Source organism: Rhipicephalus sanguineus, chromosome 5, assembly GCF_013339695.2.
Source record: "Rhipicephalus sanguineus isolate Rsan-2018 chromosome 5, BIME_Rsan_1.4, whole genome shotgun sequence".
Classification (NCBI taxonomy): Eukaryota; Metazoa; Arthropoda; class Arachnida; order Ixodida; family Ixodidae; genus Rhipicephalus; species Rhipicephalus sanguineus.
Window position 1 is genome coordinate 58,787,781 of NC_051180.1, and position 19,319 is coordinate 58,807,099.

The 19,319-nt window shown below is 46.5% G+C and overlaps 1 protein-coding gene across 3 annotated transcripts in view; it reads right to left on the reverse strand.

Annotated features, from left to right (window-relative positions):
- LOC119393680 (PHD finger protein 14) overlaps nt 1-19,319 on the reverse strand; it is a 37,557-nt gene that overhangs the window by 4,510 nt on the left and 13,728 nt on the right. For all 3 annotated transcript variants that reach the window (XR_005183966.2, XM_037660797.2, XM_037660798.2), the window contains exons 12-19: nt 18,452-18,713; nt 16,182-16,288; nt 12,187-12,282; nt 7,244-7,344; nt 6,574-6,705; nt 5,317-5,455; nt 2,431-2,874; nt 242-366 (exon numbers count right to left, since the gene is read on the reverse strand). Coding sequence is in view for 2 of the 3 variants with exons in the window: in XM_037660797.2 (XP_037516725.1) it covers nt 242-366; nt 2,431-2,874; nt 5,317-5,455; nt 6,574-6,705; nt 7,244-7,344; nt 12,187-12,282; nt 16,182-16,288; nt 18,452-18,713 (1,406 nt within the window). In the remaining variant the exon portion in view is untranslated. The remainder of the gene's footprint in view (nt 1-241; nt 367-2,430; nt 2,875-5,316; nt 5,456-6,573; nt 6,706-7,243; nt 7,345-12,186; nt 12,283-16,181; nt 16,289-18,451; nt 18,714-19,319) is intronic.

The following is a 19,319-nucleotide window of genomic DNA, read 5'->3' on the forward strand; positions in this document are numbered from 1 at the left end:
TAGCCAGGATACTCATTTAAATTTGTATTTAGAAGCCTATCTGCTTGTTTAACAAACATCACCTGGCACAACTCAGCCTTCAGCGTCAACTGGGCTGCAAAAAGACAACTCGCAGGCTCTACAACCTTGGAGTGTTAAAAATGCCACCAAATGACGTGGCAACAGGCTGCTTGAGGCAAGCAAACGGCTCGTACCAACTGTTGGTCACGATTACATGAGGGATAGGAATGAAATCACTTACACAACAAGATTCGTGCAGTCTCCCGGATTGCCGCACCGTTTGCATTCCACCTTCAGGTCTTTGTCCAGTGGAGTTCTCTTCACCGGCATGCGAATCCCGGACACACCAGGGACTGCCTCGATGTACTGCACAGCAACACAGAAGCAAAATATGTCCAGCAAACAGGAAATAACACCTCCATGCCCTGTGCATAATTCATATATGAACAGTGACAGCCTTTAGGGAAAGGGGGGGGGGGGCAGCTGCCTCCCCCTGAAATTTCAACTTGACCCTATTGCCCCACTGATGGGCCCAAAACCTGAACCTAAAGCTAATCCCTGCATGTGTGTCCTTGCCTCCCTAAAGAACTTCTCTCATCATTGCAGCCCCTCCCCCACCTCCTCAAGGAGAATAATCCTGGCGACAGTTGAGAGTTCCTTGCATGCAAGCCAGGAAATGAAGCTGTAAACGTTAAAGAACAAATTATCAGACCATGCAGGGCTAACAAAATTGCTCAAACGAAAAATTCTCCAACAGTCTATACAGTAGAACCCCGCTGTTACGTTCCTCACTGCTGCGTTTTCCCGGCTGTTACGTCGTTTTCCGCCGGTCCCGGCATAGCTCCCATAGGATACAATGTATTGGGAACCCCACTGTTACGTCGTAACTGTCGGATCGTTCCCGTATGATACGTCGCGAAGTGCGCTCGGAGCCGACCGAGTGACTACCAAAGAGAGCGGCCATGGTGCATTTTCACGCAGCTTGGCCTCGTTTGACCGTAATATTAGCCGCATGAGAGGCGCAAGCAACAGAATCTTTCAATTGATGCAAACAAAAGCCTGGCCTTCGAGATTCAAATTGCAAAGATGGCGTCTATGACGTAACTGTTCACGAAAGCAAGGCCTTCGAGATTGGCATTTACTATTGACAAAAGCATAGCCTTTGAGATTAGCATTGCACAAACATGGCGTGTATGACGTAATTGCTTGCGAAAGCAAGGCCTTCGAGATTGGCATTCACTTCTGCCATCGCGTTGGCGTAGACTCATCATCATCGTTATTTGTCGGAGAACGGGAGGAGTTCGAGCTGGTTGGAGCTCGCATGGTCGTGCGTGCGGTTCGCGGTCGGACTCGCCGCGCTGGTCGTGATTGCGTGTGCTGTTCTTTCATGCCTACAGCTGTTGGTGTTAAAAAAATCACATACGTAGATTACATTTCTGTGGATGAGGCCGTCCTTAGCTCCGCGTTTCTATCCATCGACTAGATCGCGGCTGAGCGCGCCAATTTTCGTGCTGCTTGTAAGAATTGAAATAAAATTCTGTACCACTAAATATTTTGCCGTTTTTCCCGTTTTTCGTCTCTTACGTTTCCCGTATCTTACGTTTATTTCCTACGGTCCCTTCAAAAACGTATCAGCGGGGTTCTACTGTACCCCTGCACAACATAAGAGCAGCTAGCATAAAGAATTGAGATATTGTATAAATCTCAAATGTAAAAGCAGCTGCTTGCAGTCCATAGGTCGTAGGTGGCCCCATTCCTGCTGTGTTATGGATGCAGCACCCTGGCCTATTTCCTCTAGGTAGGATTGCAACCATGTGGCAGGACGGGAGAAGGGTGCAGGTGAGTACATGTCTACCCTAGCTTAGAGTTATGGTATGCATATGCTCGTGCGTGCTCTAGACAGCGTGGCTGTGTCCTAACATGAACGTGATCTATGGTGGGTGCAACGGTTAGGTAAGCCAAGATTGCAGTGGATTCCGGCTTTCAAAAAGACAGCGGCCATGTTGGTTGGTAGGAAAAGCTGCGCGTCTGTTCATCACACATGAAGGGAGAGCTGCTTTTTGAGTTAAACAAGCTAACATAGCCAGAAGGAGAAGGGCACTGGCCATGACATCGTAATAACGGCAGCCACCCAGCCCTTGACAACTTTGATGCATTTGACGCAGTAGCGGTGGTGGCTGGCTCCTACCATGCTTTGTGAGCAAATCCGAGCTGATTGCACTATTGCTGCATCTGCTTGACTAACATACTCAGCAGTTACTGAATACTTACTTTGCAAAACCCGTGCAAACAAATACGATTAACCAAGGACTAGACGAACGAAGCGCTGCATTCACCCAGTCCTCTCTTCGTCTTTTTTACTCAAGCTGTTCTTGCAAATATGAAATGCCAACATGTGCAACATTTGGTTCTTTTAAAAAAGAAACCTACCGGTGTGGAGGGCTCGCTTTTCGGAACCGGAGCAGGTGCTGTCACAGGTGCAGGTGGTACTGGTGCCACTACCGCAGGCGCGGACTTGCGCTTTGCTCGCTTTGCTTTGCGATAGGCCTGCATTTCGGGAGCCAGGCGACGGCGAGGGCGCTTCCCTAGACCTGTCGAGCTTCGCTGCCGCTTGACAGCCGGGCTCTGGGAAGCTGTGTCTGCAGGCTCTGTTGGGTTTGCCAAGGAGTCGCCACTGGCAGTTGCCGGGGTCAGTGTAACAGGTGTTGCCATCGGTGTGGTGGTGGAAGTACTAGGGGCAGTAACCGTGGGGGTGGTGGTAGCAGCGGCGGTGGCAACGGGGGTGACTGAGGTGGGAGTGGTGATTTTCGGGGTGTCCGGCACAATGCAGGTTCGTGACTGTCGCACGCGGCGGCTCAGACGACTGGGCTGCAACTGCAATGCAAGAATGCGCATTTTAGCAGTGAACTGGACAACTCGCAATTCGGAGAGTATTTGGGAGGGCTTGTACACCCAGCACTCGTATTGCCCAAATGCATGCACTTATATTTCACAGTTTACTTTCTCAAGTTCTGCAGATATCCACGAGGTATGTTTCATCTAAGCAAAGCTATGACACATTGTTACAAGAGAAAGAGAGAAGTGACCCTATTTGCACCGGTCAAATAGATGACGAGGTAGAGGCTTTAGCCTGGGCCCTCAATCATCTGAAAAAGCTCTTAAATGCAAAGCATTCCTTAGCGAACCTTTGGCACTTTGAGCGTTTCTTTCTTTCTTTCTTTCTTTCTTTCTTTCTTTCTTTCTTTCTGTCTGTCTGTCTGTCTGTCTGTCTGTCTGTCTGTCTGTCTGTCTGTCTGTCGGTCGATCGATCCATCCATCCATCCATCCATCCATCCATCCATCTACCTATGTCTGGGTGATCTCATGATCGCCTCCTTAATTTGGTGTAGACCAATATTGGCGTGGAAGGGTAAAAGGATTTGACGAATATGACTGTCAGGTCATGACATGAATAACAGGAAAATCCTGTTGTGTACGTCGTCAAACCCTTTCCTCCAGACACATGTGGCCCATACCCGTTTACCATGGGCCGTGGTGCACGGGTATGCGCCACAGGTGATAGTTTATGTATACACTGGAACGGCGAGAACAGAAAGCGGTAATTTAAATGCGAGAGCGTTAAGAATAACCGACACCGGCAGCGTTGACCCGACGAATGGAAAGAATAAAAATTAGGATCCCAGCAGGAATCGAACCCAAGCATTCTGCGTGGCAATCGGGCATTCTACCACAGAGCCACGCCAGGTCTATAAACTAGCTTGGAAAAACAGCCTATGCAGGCGTAATGTCGGTGCATCGTCAATTGTGCTTGTGGTGCTGGCTATCTCATTTTACAAGAAAGCAATAAACACTACATATATACTCCTACGATACAGGTGTCATATCAGATTAACGTCTGTGGTTCCAGTGTTGGCTCCACTTTTATAGCAGTCTAATAAACATTACATTTGTATTCTTATGATTCAGCAAGCTATATTGAAGCATTACTCGACCCTGGAGGAATACATTAACGAAAGCTACGTATATTCACATGACTGCACCATAAAGTGCACTTAGTTTCGATAATACTGACGTATGTACTCCAACGTGAGGGCTGACGTCACGTTGCACCACAAGTTACCTACCCTTTAAACGCCAGTGTTGTCGATGTTCCTGGTAAGCCCACAATGTGCACACAACTACCCATGTACTACACTTACAAAAACACGTCGATCCACCTCGTAACGTTTGGCTCAAAGCCATAAAATACAGCGTAAAAGTACTCGCTGCTTCGCACGGAACCGATTCGCACAACATGTGGGATCTACCAAATTTTTTTGCAAACACTTTTATAGAGGTAGAAAAATTAATCACAACAACTGGATTTAAATCAAGGGCACTTACACTACCATACGACCTCACAAGGAGTCTTACCGATTGCAGCACAAGGCCGCAATGATTGGCGCGTTAGAAACACTGATAGCCAAAAACAAATTGTTCGAAATGGTACCCGAGAAATTTACAACGCGCAGGAGCAAGCACTATTCAAGGAATGGTCATCCGACTGTTGCGCTATGCTACAGAGTAAGCCACATTGTCAGTAATAGTCGGCCTTTCAGCGTCCAATGAATCAAAACAGTGTTATGGATGCGTGGCAGTCTAAAGCAGTCTATTGTTACTGTTAACTTATTTGAACAATATGTAAACTAATGGCATAATGATGTTTTGAAATATTCTGCAGGTGTTACACTCTTGTAACACAAGAAGGCGAAAGCCTGGCTACACTCATGTAAGACACAACTGCTGCTGTGAACATTTGCGTCATGACCTCAAGCGTGACCAGATCAGAATGCAGCCTTCACATGTGCACTCACACCTTCTTTTTTTCAGATTCAAATGCTTTATTCTTTCTTGACTTACACCAAGAAAGCTACAGAAGCTAAATGCATAACAATATCTGACAGAGGCCTCTACAGCCGTTTCACAAAGATACAACAGTTCCAAGAAACATACAAGTTTTCAGTATTTTTTAAAAAGCTAAAAGTACAATAAAAAAAGAACTAAACAATACATTCACAAGTCACTCCGTGAAATTTATAGACTACCTAACAGTAATTCTAATACCAAAGAGCTTTCTACACAAAGTACAAGAAATCAGCGAGTAACATCAATTCAACCGTATGACATACAATACAATAGATGAAAAAGACACTTTGTGGAAAATAATATCAATGTAGCAAGAAAAAAGGAAACATGAACTAGAAAGAAAGTAAATGCACAGCAACAGCATTTTGTACAAATAAATTTATAGTTGCATACAGTATACAAGGAAAGTACCTTTCTGGGGCTCTCAATGAAGGGGAAGTCCTCGTAACGGAGTGTGCCGCGAGGTTGATCTCGCAGACGCCGTGGCGCATTGGGGTCGCAATGCCTCTCCTTGTCCTCATCAGAGTTCTTGTTGCATTCGCTACACTGCCTGCACAAAGATGCACAGAGTTCTGGTGAGAGTGTATACATGTCTGGAAACTTCTTCCCACACTCTGTTTAGCATACCACCTGCTGGAGACTACTGTACTTATTCGATTGTAACATGACCTGCTACTGGCAGTCAGCTGTTGCTAATGTCGGGAATGTGGTTTCGGTTACATACTGGATCGACTCGTTTTGCGAAACGTGCTTTCCGATAAGAAACACTTTCATGTTCCTATCTCATAAATAAGAATGTGCCTGGTTTTGGTCTGCAACTTTTTTTTTTCTGCTACTTCGTTTTGAAGCAATAGAAAAATATTTGAGAAATATTTGAAAAATATTCCATTCGATTCGCACTCAAACTTTATTATTCAAATTTGCTTCGCACCCAAAATTTTGCTGTTTGCACAGCTCTTGTGGAAAGTGATCAGCTAAATGCTGGGAAAAGAAAAAAAAATTGACTAATCTTAACATACAACATTCCACCCTAAGGAGAAAGCTAATAGAGTAAAACACGAAAGAAAATGGTATCAGTAAACTCGTGCATAGAAAAACGGCCAATATTTCTAAGAATGAGAAGTCATCATCATCAGCAGCAGACTGTCTATGCCCACTGCAGGGCAAAGGCCTCTCCCATGTTCCGCCAATCAACCCGGTCCTGTGCTTTCTGTTGCCACGTTATACCTACAAACTTCTTAATCTCATCTACCCACCTAATTTTCTGTGGCCATGGCAAATGGCAATGAGAAGTGTACTGCCCTAAAAAAAAGTTGTATAGAACAGATAACCACTTGTCAGTTAAAGTTATAGCACAGGTACTGATGAAATAGAAACACAGAATAGGACAGTAGAGAACTAGCCAATGTTATGAGATTAGGAAATTACCAGGCATAAAATAAAGCTGACACAAAGATAACTGGGGATCATTGTGAGAGGTCACATACTGAAGTGTACAGCAAATGTGAAGATGAAGGTAACGATGACCATAAATTAGTCACTTTCCAGAAGAATGATAAAACTAAGCGTTTCTGAAAAAAAAAATTTTAATCTCTCTAGGGTTGTCGTATAGTACCCCTTTCAAGTCAAAGGCTCTTTACAGCAAGTGAGATTGCTGTTGAAACGCACCATCCCATTGACTTGGTTTTCTTCGGCATCCTGGTGAGTGGTGGGTCAAGACAGTAGAGGTGGTAGTGTAGCTGGCACTTGTCGCACTTGGCAAGCTGATGCTGGTCCTGAGATTTCTTGCAGACACCACACCTGCCAAGGACACAAAGGATTTGAAGATTGCCTTCCTAGGGCCTTTGTGAAACAGATAGACATTGATTGTCTCTCGATAAACGGTAGATATAACAGACAGCTGGAAAAAAAAAAAAGGTCTGCTCGTATAAAAGCTATCCATCACTGAACATTATGAAGTATGTGCACAGTGACCTACCTTAATGAATGCACAGAGATTGTACGATAAATGCAAGCAATCAAAAAGAACTTTGGACAAGGTACTGGCAGGACTCTTGTGCGAGCTAGTTAGTTTATGATCATGAGCAAGTTTTTTCAGCATGAAATAGACGAGGACAAAAGAATGAGAAACAGTAAGACACGGACAGCGATCGTCTGTTTCTTATTGTTTCTCGGTCTTTCGACCTCGTCTGTTTCGCGCTGAAAAAAAAACTTGCTCAAGGCAAGGTACTGCACTGTAATGCTGCAAAACCAGGATGTTTGCGTGCATTATAAAGAACCATATCAGATCCAGCATAGCAACATAAGTAGAAAAACACAAAAGGGGAGAATAGCTTACTCGAAAAGGAATGATGACCCGGAATCAGACCTACGGCTAGTTCGGCTGGCTGGCTTGGCTGCTGGCTTCCTGGCTTCAAGTACTTCTGGCATGGGAAGTTTCTGCAAGCGGATCGACAGAGGTGTCATGTCGCATTCAAGAAAACCGATGAGCTACTATAAGAGTATAACATAAATTCGAGGATTAACAGAGTACAACATGCACCCCATTTTATGAACAAAGCATGTTGAGGACAAACAAATCACGTGCAGGTTTCAACCAAGTTGAAATTTTTTCAGACATTCGCTAATAATTTATGTAAAAATGCCTGTCAATTCAAAAACGACTATGTTTGAGGGGAAGGCAATATGGCACATTCAATCGAGTGTCACATTCTAAGCACTTTAGACACGACGTCGAAAATTAACCTTAGCTGTTGCCAGTTTCCTAAGTGCACAAGACTTTTCTTTCCAGAAGGAGAGGGGGTTCACATTCCATCAGGCAACATTATAAATACTAGGAAGTCATTTCCCTGAACATCAGAAAGAAACAAAAAAGAGTAACCAAACCTTTCCCCAATTTTTTCAGAGAAATACAAAGTTCCCTGAAAACACCAAGTTTTCTCAAACAGCAGCCACCCTGGCACAAAAATGTGATAGCCTAAAGGTCAAAGAAATTAAGCATAAAAATCACAAATCAAATATGTCATTTGATAAATAAGCATTCTGTTTGCAGTCAAAATTTCAGATATTCATATATACTACCCTAAAAACCGCAAATACAGGGGTGAGATGGCTGAAATCGGTTTGGGAGCAGTTTTGAGAGCAGCAAAATTTCACTTTAGGAGCAGGAGAACCTTGTTTGGGAGCAGTTAGCGGCATTTATTATGTCATTTTTGGAGCTTGAAAAAACAAATTTGTAGCAACTTAGAGGAACAAGCACATATTTTAAACGGCTTAGAATACACATAACATTCAAACAGCCTTTGGAGAAAGCTTTTTTTAACAGATTATCGCCAGGTATGAACTACACTACCTTTTTACAAACCACGCAATTTATATAACCCGGGTAACAACATATGAAATAGATAAAAAAAAGCTTTTCCAACGAGGTTCACTTTACATTTGAAAATAAGAAAAGAAGAAACATCACACTTCTCAAATAACAAAAAAAAAACTGATTGCACAAGAATTGTAGTCACATAGCAGTAGGCCTTTGCTTTAGATAAGCAATACCATTTAGCAGATTACTGCTTTCACTTTTTGTTGGTCTGCTAATTAGGTTTTCAAGCTTTCCCAGAGCTACCTGTAGGTCAGTGTTCCCCTTCGTGGAAGGGGGGGGGGGAGCGCAAAGTCTGCCCCATACCACCCATACTTGACTTAATCGGGATTGGGGGCGCTGCGATGAACCTTCACCCTCCCTGAAGGGGAACGAACCTTGCGTACGCCTATAAGCACCCCATCACAATAAAGCGCCTTCAGCTATTTGCTCAGCCGCGCGGGTGGCATAGCGTCAAGTGTACCGCACGCTTTTAATAGGTGATAACGAAAGCGCGCTGCACCACCGCTCACTGCCACCTTGTGTGGGACCACCTTCAAGAATGTGTCGCGAGTGCCGAGAAACATTACCGCTCAAACGCTAAGTTGTCAAACGTGCGCGCGTATGGTGCTGCAAACATAGCGCCGTTGTAAGCGTAATAGTTTCGAAATGCTCCTTGATGTCGCCACCATGTGCTATAGGACGGTCGTACGAGAGAGCCCGAATCAACGCTGCGGCGAACGAACAAACAAAAAAGGGCTTTGTCGTGCGCACTTGAGGCACTATTTACAGCAGCACTGCATTTATTTCCTCCTTGGTGGCGTCGGCGCAAGCCAGGAGATGCAAATTTGAACTTGGTGGTTAGTGCCTACTACCGATTAATGCGTAGTTATGCCGCGTTCACGGCAGGTATGTTTTAACGAGGTTAACGCATGCAGCAGGAAATACTCGCTCTATCCACACGAAAAATACTCACCTTTGCTCATTGAGGGAGAACACACGCAGCAGCGTCGACACCAAAACCATAGCTAGCAGAGGAACAAGCTATGCACAATACCCGCTACGCGCTACGTGTGCCACTTGATAGTTTTCGCTACGCAACAGTTTACAGTAGAGCCAGAACACTCAGCCTACCAAGAAGCAGCAAGCTAGTGGAGCGGCAGTGCATTCTTGGGGGGTCACACATGTTTACAACCGCTCAGAGGCGATTACCACAGCACTACGGAAGCCTCCATTACAAAGGCGCGTAGAAGGACACGCTTGGGCGCGTTAACGTGTTCTGCGAACGTATCCCTGGCGCTGCTTCTAAAGTTAACGTTTTCCCATGCTGAAACTGACGTGGGCTTGAAAATTCTTGCTTGTGAGGCCATTTCAGCGCAGTTTGGCACAATTTTTGCAATGTTTATGCTTTTGGGAGCAGCTTGGCGCAGGAAAACGGAATTGTATCAAAAATGCGCAATATGCGCAGCTGTCTCACCCCTGCAAATACAGTAAACCCTCGTTATAACGAAGTCAACGGGACGGCAAAAAAATTCGATATAAGCGGTAATTCGATATACGCGACTGCCCCATAAAAGCTCAGCAAGTACAGCTAAATTAGCCATGACAACTTCGCAGAAGTGGTATTCATTGAAACAAACCTTTATTCACGCACAAAAAAGTCAGTCAGCTGGCTTTGTCGGGTGCTTCGGCTGGGCGCGAGGAGTGCCCGCTCCAGTTTGTTCAGGCAAATTATGAGGTCGTGGTCGCCGCCCGCGCACTCCACTCTATTTCGCAACAGACGGAGGATCTCCTGCGTTTGTGCCACAGTTGGTATTTCGCGAGGCTGTTCGTCTAGCGGCTCTTCTTCCTCATCAGGGCCTCCAAGCAAGTCGACTATTTCGGCATCTGTAGCTGGGGCAACAACGGGTACATCTGCATCAGCCATCGCAAATGATTCAAAGTTGCCTTCCAGATCTCCGCCAACGATGCTGTTCACAGCTTCGTAGAGATTGTCGCAGTCCTCGCAGTCGTCATTGGTGTCTTCTGCATGCGACCGGGAAAATCCGGCATGTGCAAAGCAGTTTGCAATCTTTGCAGGTGCCAGTTCTTTCCATGAATGGCATAGTAAATGCACTGCTCCAAGTAAGTCGATGCTGTATCCCTTGTTGGCATCGTACGCAACGAGCATCCGTTGTAAAAGACTCTTCCGGTATAACTTTCGTGTTGTCTCAATAATGCCTTGGTCCATGGGTTGCAATATCGCGGTCGTATTCGCTGGTAGAAATTCCAAAGTGATCGCTTGCAGATTTTCAATTTTGCCATGGCTAGGGCAATTGTCGATAACAAAAAGCACACGCCTTTGCTTTGCCCTAAACTTTCGATCGAGCAGGCGCACATACTCTTCGAAAACGGCTGCGGTCATCCAAGCTCGTCTGTTGCTTCTGTATATGCAATCTTTGGGTATCGTTGCGTTGCGGAAGCACCGGGGCTTTGCCGCCTTCCCTAGTATCAGCAAAGGAAGCTTGTCCTCCCCCATCGCGTTAGCACCGAACAGCACTGTAACGCGTTCTTTGCTTTGTTTGCATCCTGATGAGGTTCCGCCCGGTGTAGTGTACGTGCGCTTTGGCAATATTTTGTAAAAGAATGCCGCCTCGTCCAAGTTGTAAATGTCTCTGTCTTCATACTGCTGAAGTAGGGCGCTCAGCCGATGCTTGCGCCATCCGTCCACGACGTCGCGGTCCACGGCTGCACTCTCACCAACGATCGATTTTGAAGACACGCCGTGCCGTCTCTTGAAACGTTCAAGCCAGCCGTTGCTGCACTTAAAATCTTGCTTGCCCATTTGGGCGGCTAGGGCTTCGGCTTTTGCGGTCAATGCAGGCCCATTTACAGGAAGGTTTGCACTTCTAGCGTTTTTCAGCCATTCGAGAAGCGCTCTTTCCACTTCAGGATACATAGAATCACGGTTGCGCTTTCGTTTGGCTGAGCAACTCTTCTCGAAGCCGTCCAGTATGGCATCCTTACTCTTCAGAACAGTTGATAATGTTGACGGCGGTATTCCGAATTGTCTTGCGATTTCAGACTTCTGCCGGCCTCCTTTTTCCACCTCACGTATCAGCTGAACTTTCTGCTCCAATGTCAGACACTTCCGTGCGGGCACCGGCGGTGTCATTTTCACTTGACGGTCACTAAAAGCACACACGATGCACACACACAACGCCACGGGTTCACACAGACCTCGCACAACACACGTGCACGAGTGCGTTCCAAACACGGATGGAAAAAACCTAGGGAGCACGCCAAGGCATTGGCTCTGTACTGGTCACGTGACACCACCGGCGTAGCCAGTGGCATAGCAGGGAGCAGCCAGCATGTTTACAAAGAGCGAGTGGTCGCCTCCGCATAGATGGCCTCCGTACCGGAGTAGGGCGCGGAGGAGGAGGGTAAGATCCGCGCCGCGGAGACCGGCGCCGCGGCCGTCTGCACTGGCGCGCTTTAGCCCGGCAACGCTAGCGCGAACATTGCTCGCTCAGCGCAGAAAAGGCCGCTTGGCGCGGGTCGTGGACGAAAAAAGCGCGCAGGCACTTCGGCGGCCTGGGCGGTCGCTCGCCCGCTCTTAGCGCCGCCGTGAATACGCATCCGCAACTTGTTACTTCGCATTAAGCAGAGCAAGCTATCGACATGCTTCGAGTAATCCGGTCTAAAATACACGCATTTGGGTCGGGACTACGTGACACTTCGATAAAAGCGATAATTCGAATAAAGCGACTTCGTTGTAACGAGGGTTTACTGTATAAAACTTCTCTCTCTTTTTGCGAACTCTGAGCTTGAATAAAAAAGAACATGCAGGCGTCAAGAGAGTTTACAGGTTCACCAGCGCTACAAGCCTTGTGATGTTTCTGCCTGTACTCAACACTAAATAAGTGGCAGACGTTTGCACGCACCTTATTGGTTATGTCGCACAGCATCTTCCAGTACTGTACACCTCGCTCGTGCATATGAGTGTGCTCCTTCTTCAACTCCTCCAGTTGGACAATCGCCTGCAGCATCAAGGGAGTCATTGTAACGAGATGACATCATTACAAGCTGGCAAAAATTTAAGAACAGAACACGCCATAATGATTGCTTGATTGCTTTCAATTTTATTTCTCTTACTGAGAAACAGCTGCTACACAGCTAGACAGAAGACGACATGCCAAATCACAGCGAGGCAGGCAAATGAAGCTCTAATTTAAACCAGCTAGTATTCCTCTGACTCTTGTTTGGGATACTACATGCAATATATAGCATTTTTATGAATCTGCATAGAAAATATGTTGGTTAGAGACCTATTTTAAGACATCAATGCAATATTTGTTCCACTTCTCTGGTGTCCGTTAACCTGGCATTTCTCTACCCAATCTTGGGGTGGTCTCAAAGGAGCACTGACACAAAAATTTTGCACCTTGTTTTTTTTGTTGCAATAGATAGCTTATGATCCACTTATCACGACTGCAAACCTCGTTTGCGCAAGTGCGCGGCGGTTATTTATTTAGAGACGTTTTTAGAGTGCCCAGTTGCAGTTTCGGTTTCAAAGAGCACCGAGCTAGGCAGCACTACTTCCGGAGGCCGGGTAAACGCAGCTCACGTGACCACGAAAAATTGTGACGTAGGCGGCGCGCGAGAGCGGGTGCGGCAGGCGCCGACAGTTCGTCTGCTACGCCAGTTCGTCTGACGCGGGACGCTTCGAGCTGCTTGCTTTTTGATCCGCGTTTTTCACTCTAGAAGTGCGGACGTCGTCCGTGTCGTTGTCAGGCATGGTTCGAGCAGTCAATAGAGCGTTTTAGTCCGACATCAAAAAAAGCATCGCGTAAAACCAAATAAAGTGTCCCCAAGCTGGCACCAAGTCAAATGGCACCAGCTATGGAGGATTATAAACAACTAACGAACGCATAATCTATGTCCTCCAAGCATTCGAAAGCGCCCATCTCGACTCGCTAAGCCTACAGCATCGATTATTTCACTATGGCTCTCAAAAACGGCACCGAATCGGGACGGATACATTGCTGTCGAAGCTTAAGGACATGAATCTAAAGCAAATGGAAGCATCAGTTTGGAGCTTACACGCTACAGAGCGCACGGCGGCCACTTGATAGATTCGAAGTGGACGACAACTGCTTTTGGCAGTGCAGCCATGTTTTTCGTAGGCGCGAACGCCTCGCCGGCGAAGCTTGCTGTGCACGTTGGACAGCTCTCGTGCGTGCGGCGACAGCCGACGTTCTGCAGCACCACGCCGTTGCGGCAGGTTTGCCGCTAGCATGAGCGATCTATAACATCTGCCAAATGGCAAGACGAGCGAACAGCGGCAGAGAGCACAATCAGCACACCCAAAGGCGCAGGCACGAAGGAAGAAATGGCAGGTAGCACAAGCACATAAGCACAAGGGCACAACCAGCAACCAGCCAACACGAACTCGTGACGTAGGTTTGTTTACATATCCACCGCGTTGATGTCGGCATCGCGAGGCGCTCGCATGCGCGGCATGCACTTTAAAATTGATTTTAAGTATGTTCTAGGCTATGTTGGCCCTTGATATTTCGTAGACGTTGTGTATGGCTCCACATACATCTATTTCACTCATTATCTTGCCTTCGAAATATTGTGTCAGTGCTCCTTTAATACAGTAAAATATGGCCAACATACACAAAACCTACCCCAGTCTAAGCTGCTTTAGCATTTCTTTTTGGGAAATATTTATTGCAATCACGGGCATCGTGATTGTTCACGCATGCAGTGTTATCTCAAAAAAAATTTTAAAAAGAAACGCTAGGCTAGCTTTTACAAAACTATACGTACAAAACAAGGTGTCCGTTTACTTAGCTTTAAGAAGTTGATAAACAAAAGGAGGTATGAAGGTAATCAGGGCAGGTTTCTTGGCATTGTGGAAGCGTAATTTACCAATACAACTCAACTTTTTTGGCTTTAGTGTTATTCTTTCTCCCTCTTTCAAAGAAATGTGATTTTAGGAACACCAAATACACCATGAAACAAAGGAGACAGCACAACTCCATCATTCAAGTGAAGTGGTGTTGGTCCTGGGTTTGAATCTCTTACCAGGACAATTCTTTTGTCAACTAAGACTTCCTTCACACAGCCATCAAACTCCCCACCGTGTCACCATCACATAAAAAAAAAATGCAAGGCACACACAACAGAGCACAAACAGGCAACACCGACAGCAGCCACATTCTCGTATTGTCGGCTGACCGGTTTGACTAGATCCACCGCAAAAACAAATACATCCGTATTCGACATGTCACTGCATTACGCATGCTTGAAGTGGCCCTGCAACACTTTTCCAAGAAATCGTCTAATGGCTTGATTACAAGAGCTTATTGCCTCGCGAATCGACTGTTAAAATTCGTCAAGTACGAGCGGAGTTACAGGGATTTGCCACATGCTTTAAGTGCTTTCTCTCTCCTCTCGTACCAGCAAGTGCACTGAAAGCTACACGAAGGGGCATGACAGGGGGCAAGAAGATACGTTTCTTCATGAGCATGTGTCATGACCTCGAGCACTTTTCATTTTTTTTAATGCGCGGCTTAGTTTCAGTGTGATCGCAAGTGCACGAACGCACGGGCACATGGCGTCTATGGTAACTATGCAGGTCACGATGCTCAAATCAGCCAACGGCCGTAGACTTTGGGTATATGGCGCAGTAATTTCGGTATATGGCAACATATCTAGAGAGAAGAGGGAGTGACTTTGTGGGGATCGAGAGCATCCCCCTGCCTGGCGCCTCATTCCCCAGCTGCCGCGCGCGTGCCGGCCGCGTAGCCCGGGCGCACATAGGCACCGGCAATCGCCAAGATGGCGGCCAGGGCGCCTCTTTGTCTGGGCGAGCCAAGCGTCGGCTCCGTCCCGCGCTGGCATGTCCGGGCATGCTACGCCGGCGCGCTGTGCGGGCCTACGTCACAACGCAGCGCCATTTCCCATTGGGCCGCTGGTGACATCCTCCTCTCCTACAAGCTAAGATGCGCCCGACGATTCGCTCGTGGCGGGAGATGCTCTCAGGCCTTGACGAGAGGTTGACCCGCTGCTGAGCAGGTGGCTTCTCGTTCGTGCGTTCGACTTCGGCCCTCGTGCGTGAGTCGTCGCGCCGTAGGCAAGCGTACTTGCTCGGTCTTGCGGAGTTCCCTATACGGCCTGCAAGCCCGTGAGTGTCGCACTGTGCTGCATCTTGGGTTAATAAACCCGTTGTTGTTGTGCGTGGTTTCGTGCGTGGTTTCTGCGCCGTGTCGGAGAAAACGACGAACCCGGCCGCAGCGTCGTCGCACGCAGCGGCAGTGGAGAACGTCGCGTCCCTACACGGTCGCGCTCGTAGGTAAGCCTAGTGCAAACCTATCTCCACAACTTCTAGCTGACTTTGAGAATTCATTGCAAATTCCAGGCCGCGTGCTGCGCTATAAGGTTTGACTCACGTGTTATCAGAAGCCTAGACTACTGATGGGCAGTGTTTTCTGATCATGCAGAAAAAGTGCTGCAGGGCCCATTCAAACAAAACACTGAATTTGAAGATGACCATGACACTTGCACAGCCTTTCTGCTAGCCACAGCAGTTGCCAGCTCCTGCTTTGAAAAATGGCCGTTTTCAGCAGCAGCCTTTCAACTTCCGATTCGTCAGTTTTGTAGGGGCAGGGCTCCATCACCATGCTGGTGACGGTGATTCAGAGCACTGTTTTGCATAGCTGAAAACTCGTTTTCAAAGAGACGATTAAAAAACGATTTCACCGGTCAAAGACCAGTGCCGTTACTGTGATGGGACAGGGTATTTGAAAACCGTGTCAATGAGGCCTAGGAAGGTTGCTTTCTCAGAAATTCGTATAATTTCCTTATACAATCCTTACATAAATACACACACATGTACGCACACAGACAGACAGACAGAAACGCCACCAACCTGGTCATACTGTTGCCTGAGCCCCTGTTCCTGGTCTTGAAGCTCCGAGTTCTGCTGCAAAAGCTCGTCCAAGTGGCGCCGCATAGTCGACACACGGATGTCGCGATCTGCACGAACGATAAATAACCCTACCTGGCAAAGGTGAAGTACAGGCTTTGCATGAGCACAGATGCTCAGAGTAATAGGCCTCGCATAGACAGGCGCAAAAGTGAGGAAAAAAGGCACAAAAGGTATCCATAGTACTCTCACACACATAGATAACGAAGCCAGAAAGCCTACAGCCGAACAAAAACGAAGGGTTAGCATTTGAACCATCGCACGAGCTGCTGACACCAAAATTTACCTGTTATTATGCATGTGTTCTTACAAACCTTTCTGCACAAGGCGCTCTCTTTTTTAATTCATATGCACCCATGCACTGCCTGAGGTGTCCTTTATGTTAGGACTTCTAACCTTTTTTTTCTCAGTAATTTCTAGGTCCGTTATAGATTTATTATTAATACTCTCAAGGTCTAGGATATTACAGAGAGGGGTGGGATAGCATAATATAGCTGTGGCACTCTTTTTAGAAGATGGCAATGTCGATGTAGCACAGATGGTGGCAGAAAGGTGGTTCCATTTAGTATTGGTGCATGGGATGTAGGAATTGAGGAATGTGAATGCTTACCATATTTTGCAAGTACAGTACACTTTCGATAATTCAACTCAAGGGGACCTCCGTATTTTGTTTGAATTAACGGAAGCTCTCATAAACATGACCCAGGGCAACATACCAACTAGCGTTGCGATGTTCATTGTTTCTCAGTGCCGTAGCAACATCATAAGCAGCTCCGCATGATTGCCAGCAAAGTTTTTAAACACCAGTGATCATACTGGTACTCGTTATTACAGAACGCATGCATGTGTGCGTAATTAAGGAACGAAATGTGTTGCATCACATAACAGTTGGTTGCCCCTTCCTAGTCTTAGCGCGCTTTCCCGCATGACACCAATGTACTGCAGCGAAAATGACTTTAAAGGAGTACTGACATAATTCTGAGGCACCCCAAAAGGAACATTTTTCGTTTCCATGATATGTACAATCATCTCTCTCCACACACCGGAGCCAGACAACACGTATAAAATATTTTACTTGGATTTTAAAGATTTTGTGACTCAGCATCTGCAAGCCAGCCCCACTGCAATGGACATTATCACGATGAGTCAACACCATTTAGTGGGATTGCAAAGTCTGCGTCCTGCATGCAGCCTAAATCGCAGAAATCACTGTCAAAGTCGGTGGACAACAATTCACACATCGTTGTTTACGTGAACCACGTGCGACTGACAGCAAATGACAGAGCTGTTGCTAGTATGTTGCGAGTTACAGTCTTCCCGGACGTCTAACTAATTTGACAGGGCCCTGCTAAGCCACCCCATCGATACCGAAACCGAAAGTGCTTTTCTAAGGCAGCGGTATTAAAAAATATATTCAATGCATTCATAAGCACTAAGACACTGTTTCTAGGGTTCTCAACACCGGCGTTTTTATTTAGAGCAACAAGCCGAAAATATTTAAATTTCGTGTTAGTACTCCTTTAAGAAGCGTTTGGCACGAGATAGACTGAGGCCAGAACGTTTTTCTTTTCTTTTTTTTTCTTCCTCGGTGAGCACGCGATTGTTAGTGTGCGCAGCTTGGTCAGTTTGGCCATTCTGTAGGCAGGCAGTCGGCTTTATTTGCAAGTGTTAGTGACATAAAAACACAAATGTTCAGCTAGAAGCAACAAAGGCAGCAGATATTTCCAGGCATGGACAAGCAAAAAGTTTGAATGAACCAAATTTGTGCGGTGCGGCAGTTTGAATTAAGCGGCTTTAAAATACATTGAAAACATAGCGGGCCAACCAAAAATTTAAGATTTGTTTGAATTAACCGAAAGTTTGAAATATCAAGAGTCTACTGTAAGGCAGAGAGGTGGGAGAGTTGGAAACAATACATACTCGGAAAATCGGCACGAACACGATGGACACACAAGACGAGAAAGACACAGTACGAGCGCTGTCTAACAACTGAAGTTTATTGAAACAAAAACGAATGCAAAAATGACTTGAGGTCACGGGACAAAAACTGCTAAGCGTGCGTACCTCGCAATCAAGCAAACAAGCAGAAGGTTCAGATGCGCAATGATCACACATCATCTTAATAAAGAATGTTTCCGTGAGTCTATTGCACACTTCTTCGTCTTTATCAACATGTGCATGTTCACGGGTGTATGTCCTGTACATTGACTTACCCAGGTAGTAGCTGACAAACTCAAGGCTGAAGGCGGGTGGCACGTGCCACTTGCGGCGGGCGTCCGCCACCCCTTCAGCTGCCAGGTGACCAGGCTGTGACACGCCCATGAGCTGGGCCTTGCGCAACAGCTGTCGGCATGCCCATGGGCTGCTCGTCAACAGGCGTGCCATCTTCTGCGTTGGCACCCACGGTGGGGGCCGTTCGGCACGATGACGTTGGTAGCGCTCACGGTGCCAAGCCAGCTTGCGTTCGACACGTGCCTGCCCAGGTGGAGGTTCAGAATTAATCAGCAACATGAGGCCTTTATTTCTGAGTGACCAAAATGAAAAAACTCTAAATCCAGTGCTTAATGTAGCACAGATACGGCTCCTATCCAGTGGTAACTCTGCGGTTATTATAGTGCTAATGTCATTGTTGTGTAGGCCTTGGTGTAGTTGAAGTTCTATATCCTGCACTTAATGCAGCTCCACTGCCGTGAAACTCCAGGAAGTGTGTAGCATGGTCAACCTAGCAATTTACTTGGCAATCGTGCGCTTGCCACTGTCTTGGCAAGCACCTCGGCCAAGGCGGCGGTGCCTTCTCCTGCGCAGCACAGATATCAGCCGGATGTTTCAGGAGTGTTTTTCACAATTTTAGGTAAATTATTGCAATTAATTCTTGGTTGTTTCTGAAGTTTATTTTATTTTAGATTTTGTTAGTTTATTTTGCACTGGTTTTGAGCATTGTTAGCCTTGTTTTAGGCCTGTATTGACCACTGCGTGACCATGCGACAAGAGACAGTGGATGGACAACAAGCCAGGCGCCTAAAGTGCTATGCACTTAAAATGAAATTATATTGCGTTTTAAGGTGAATGCTATGCACTTAA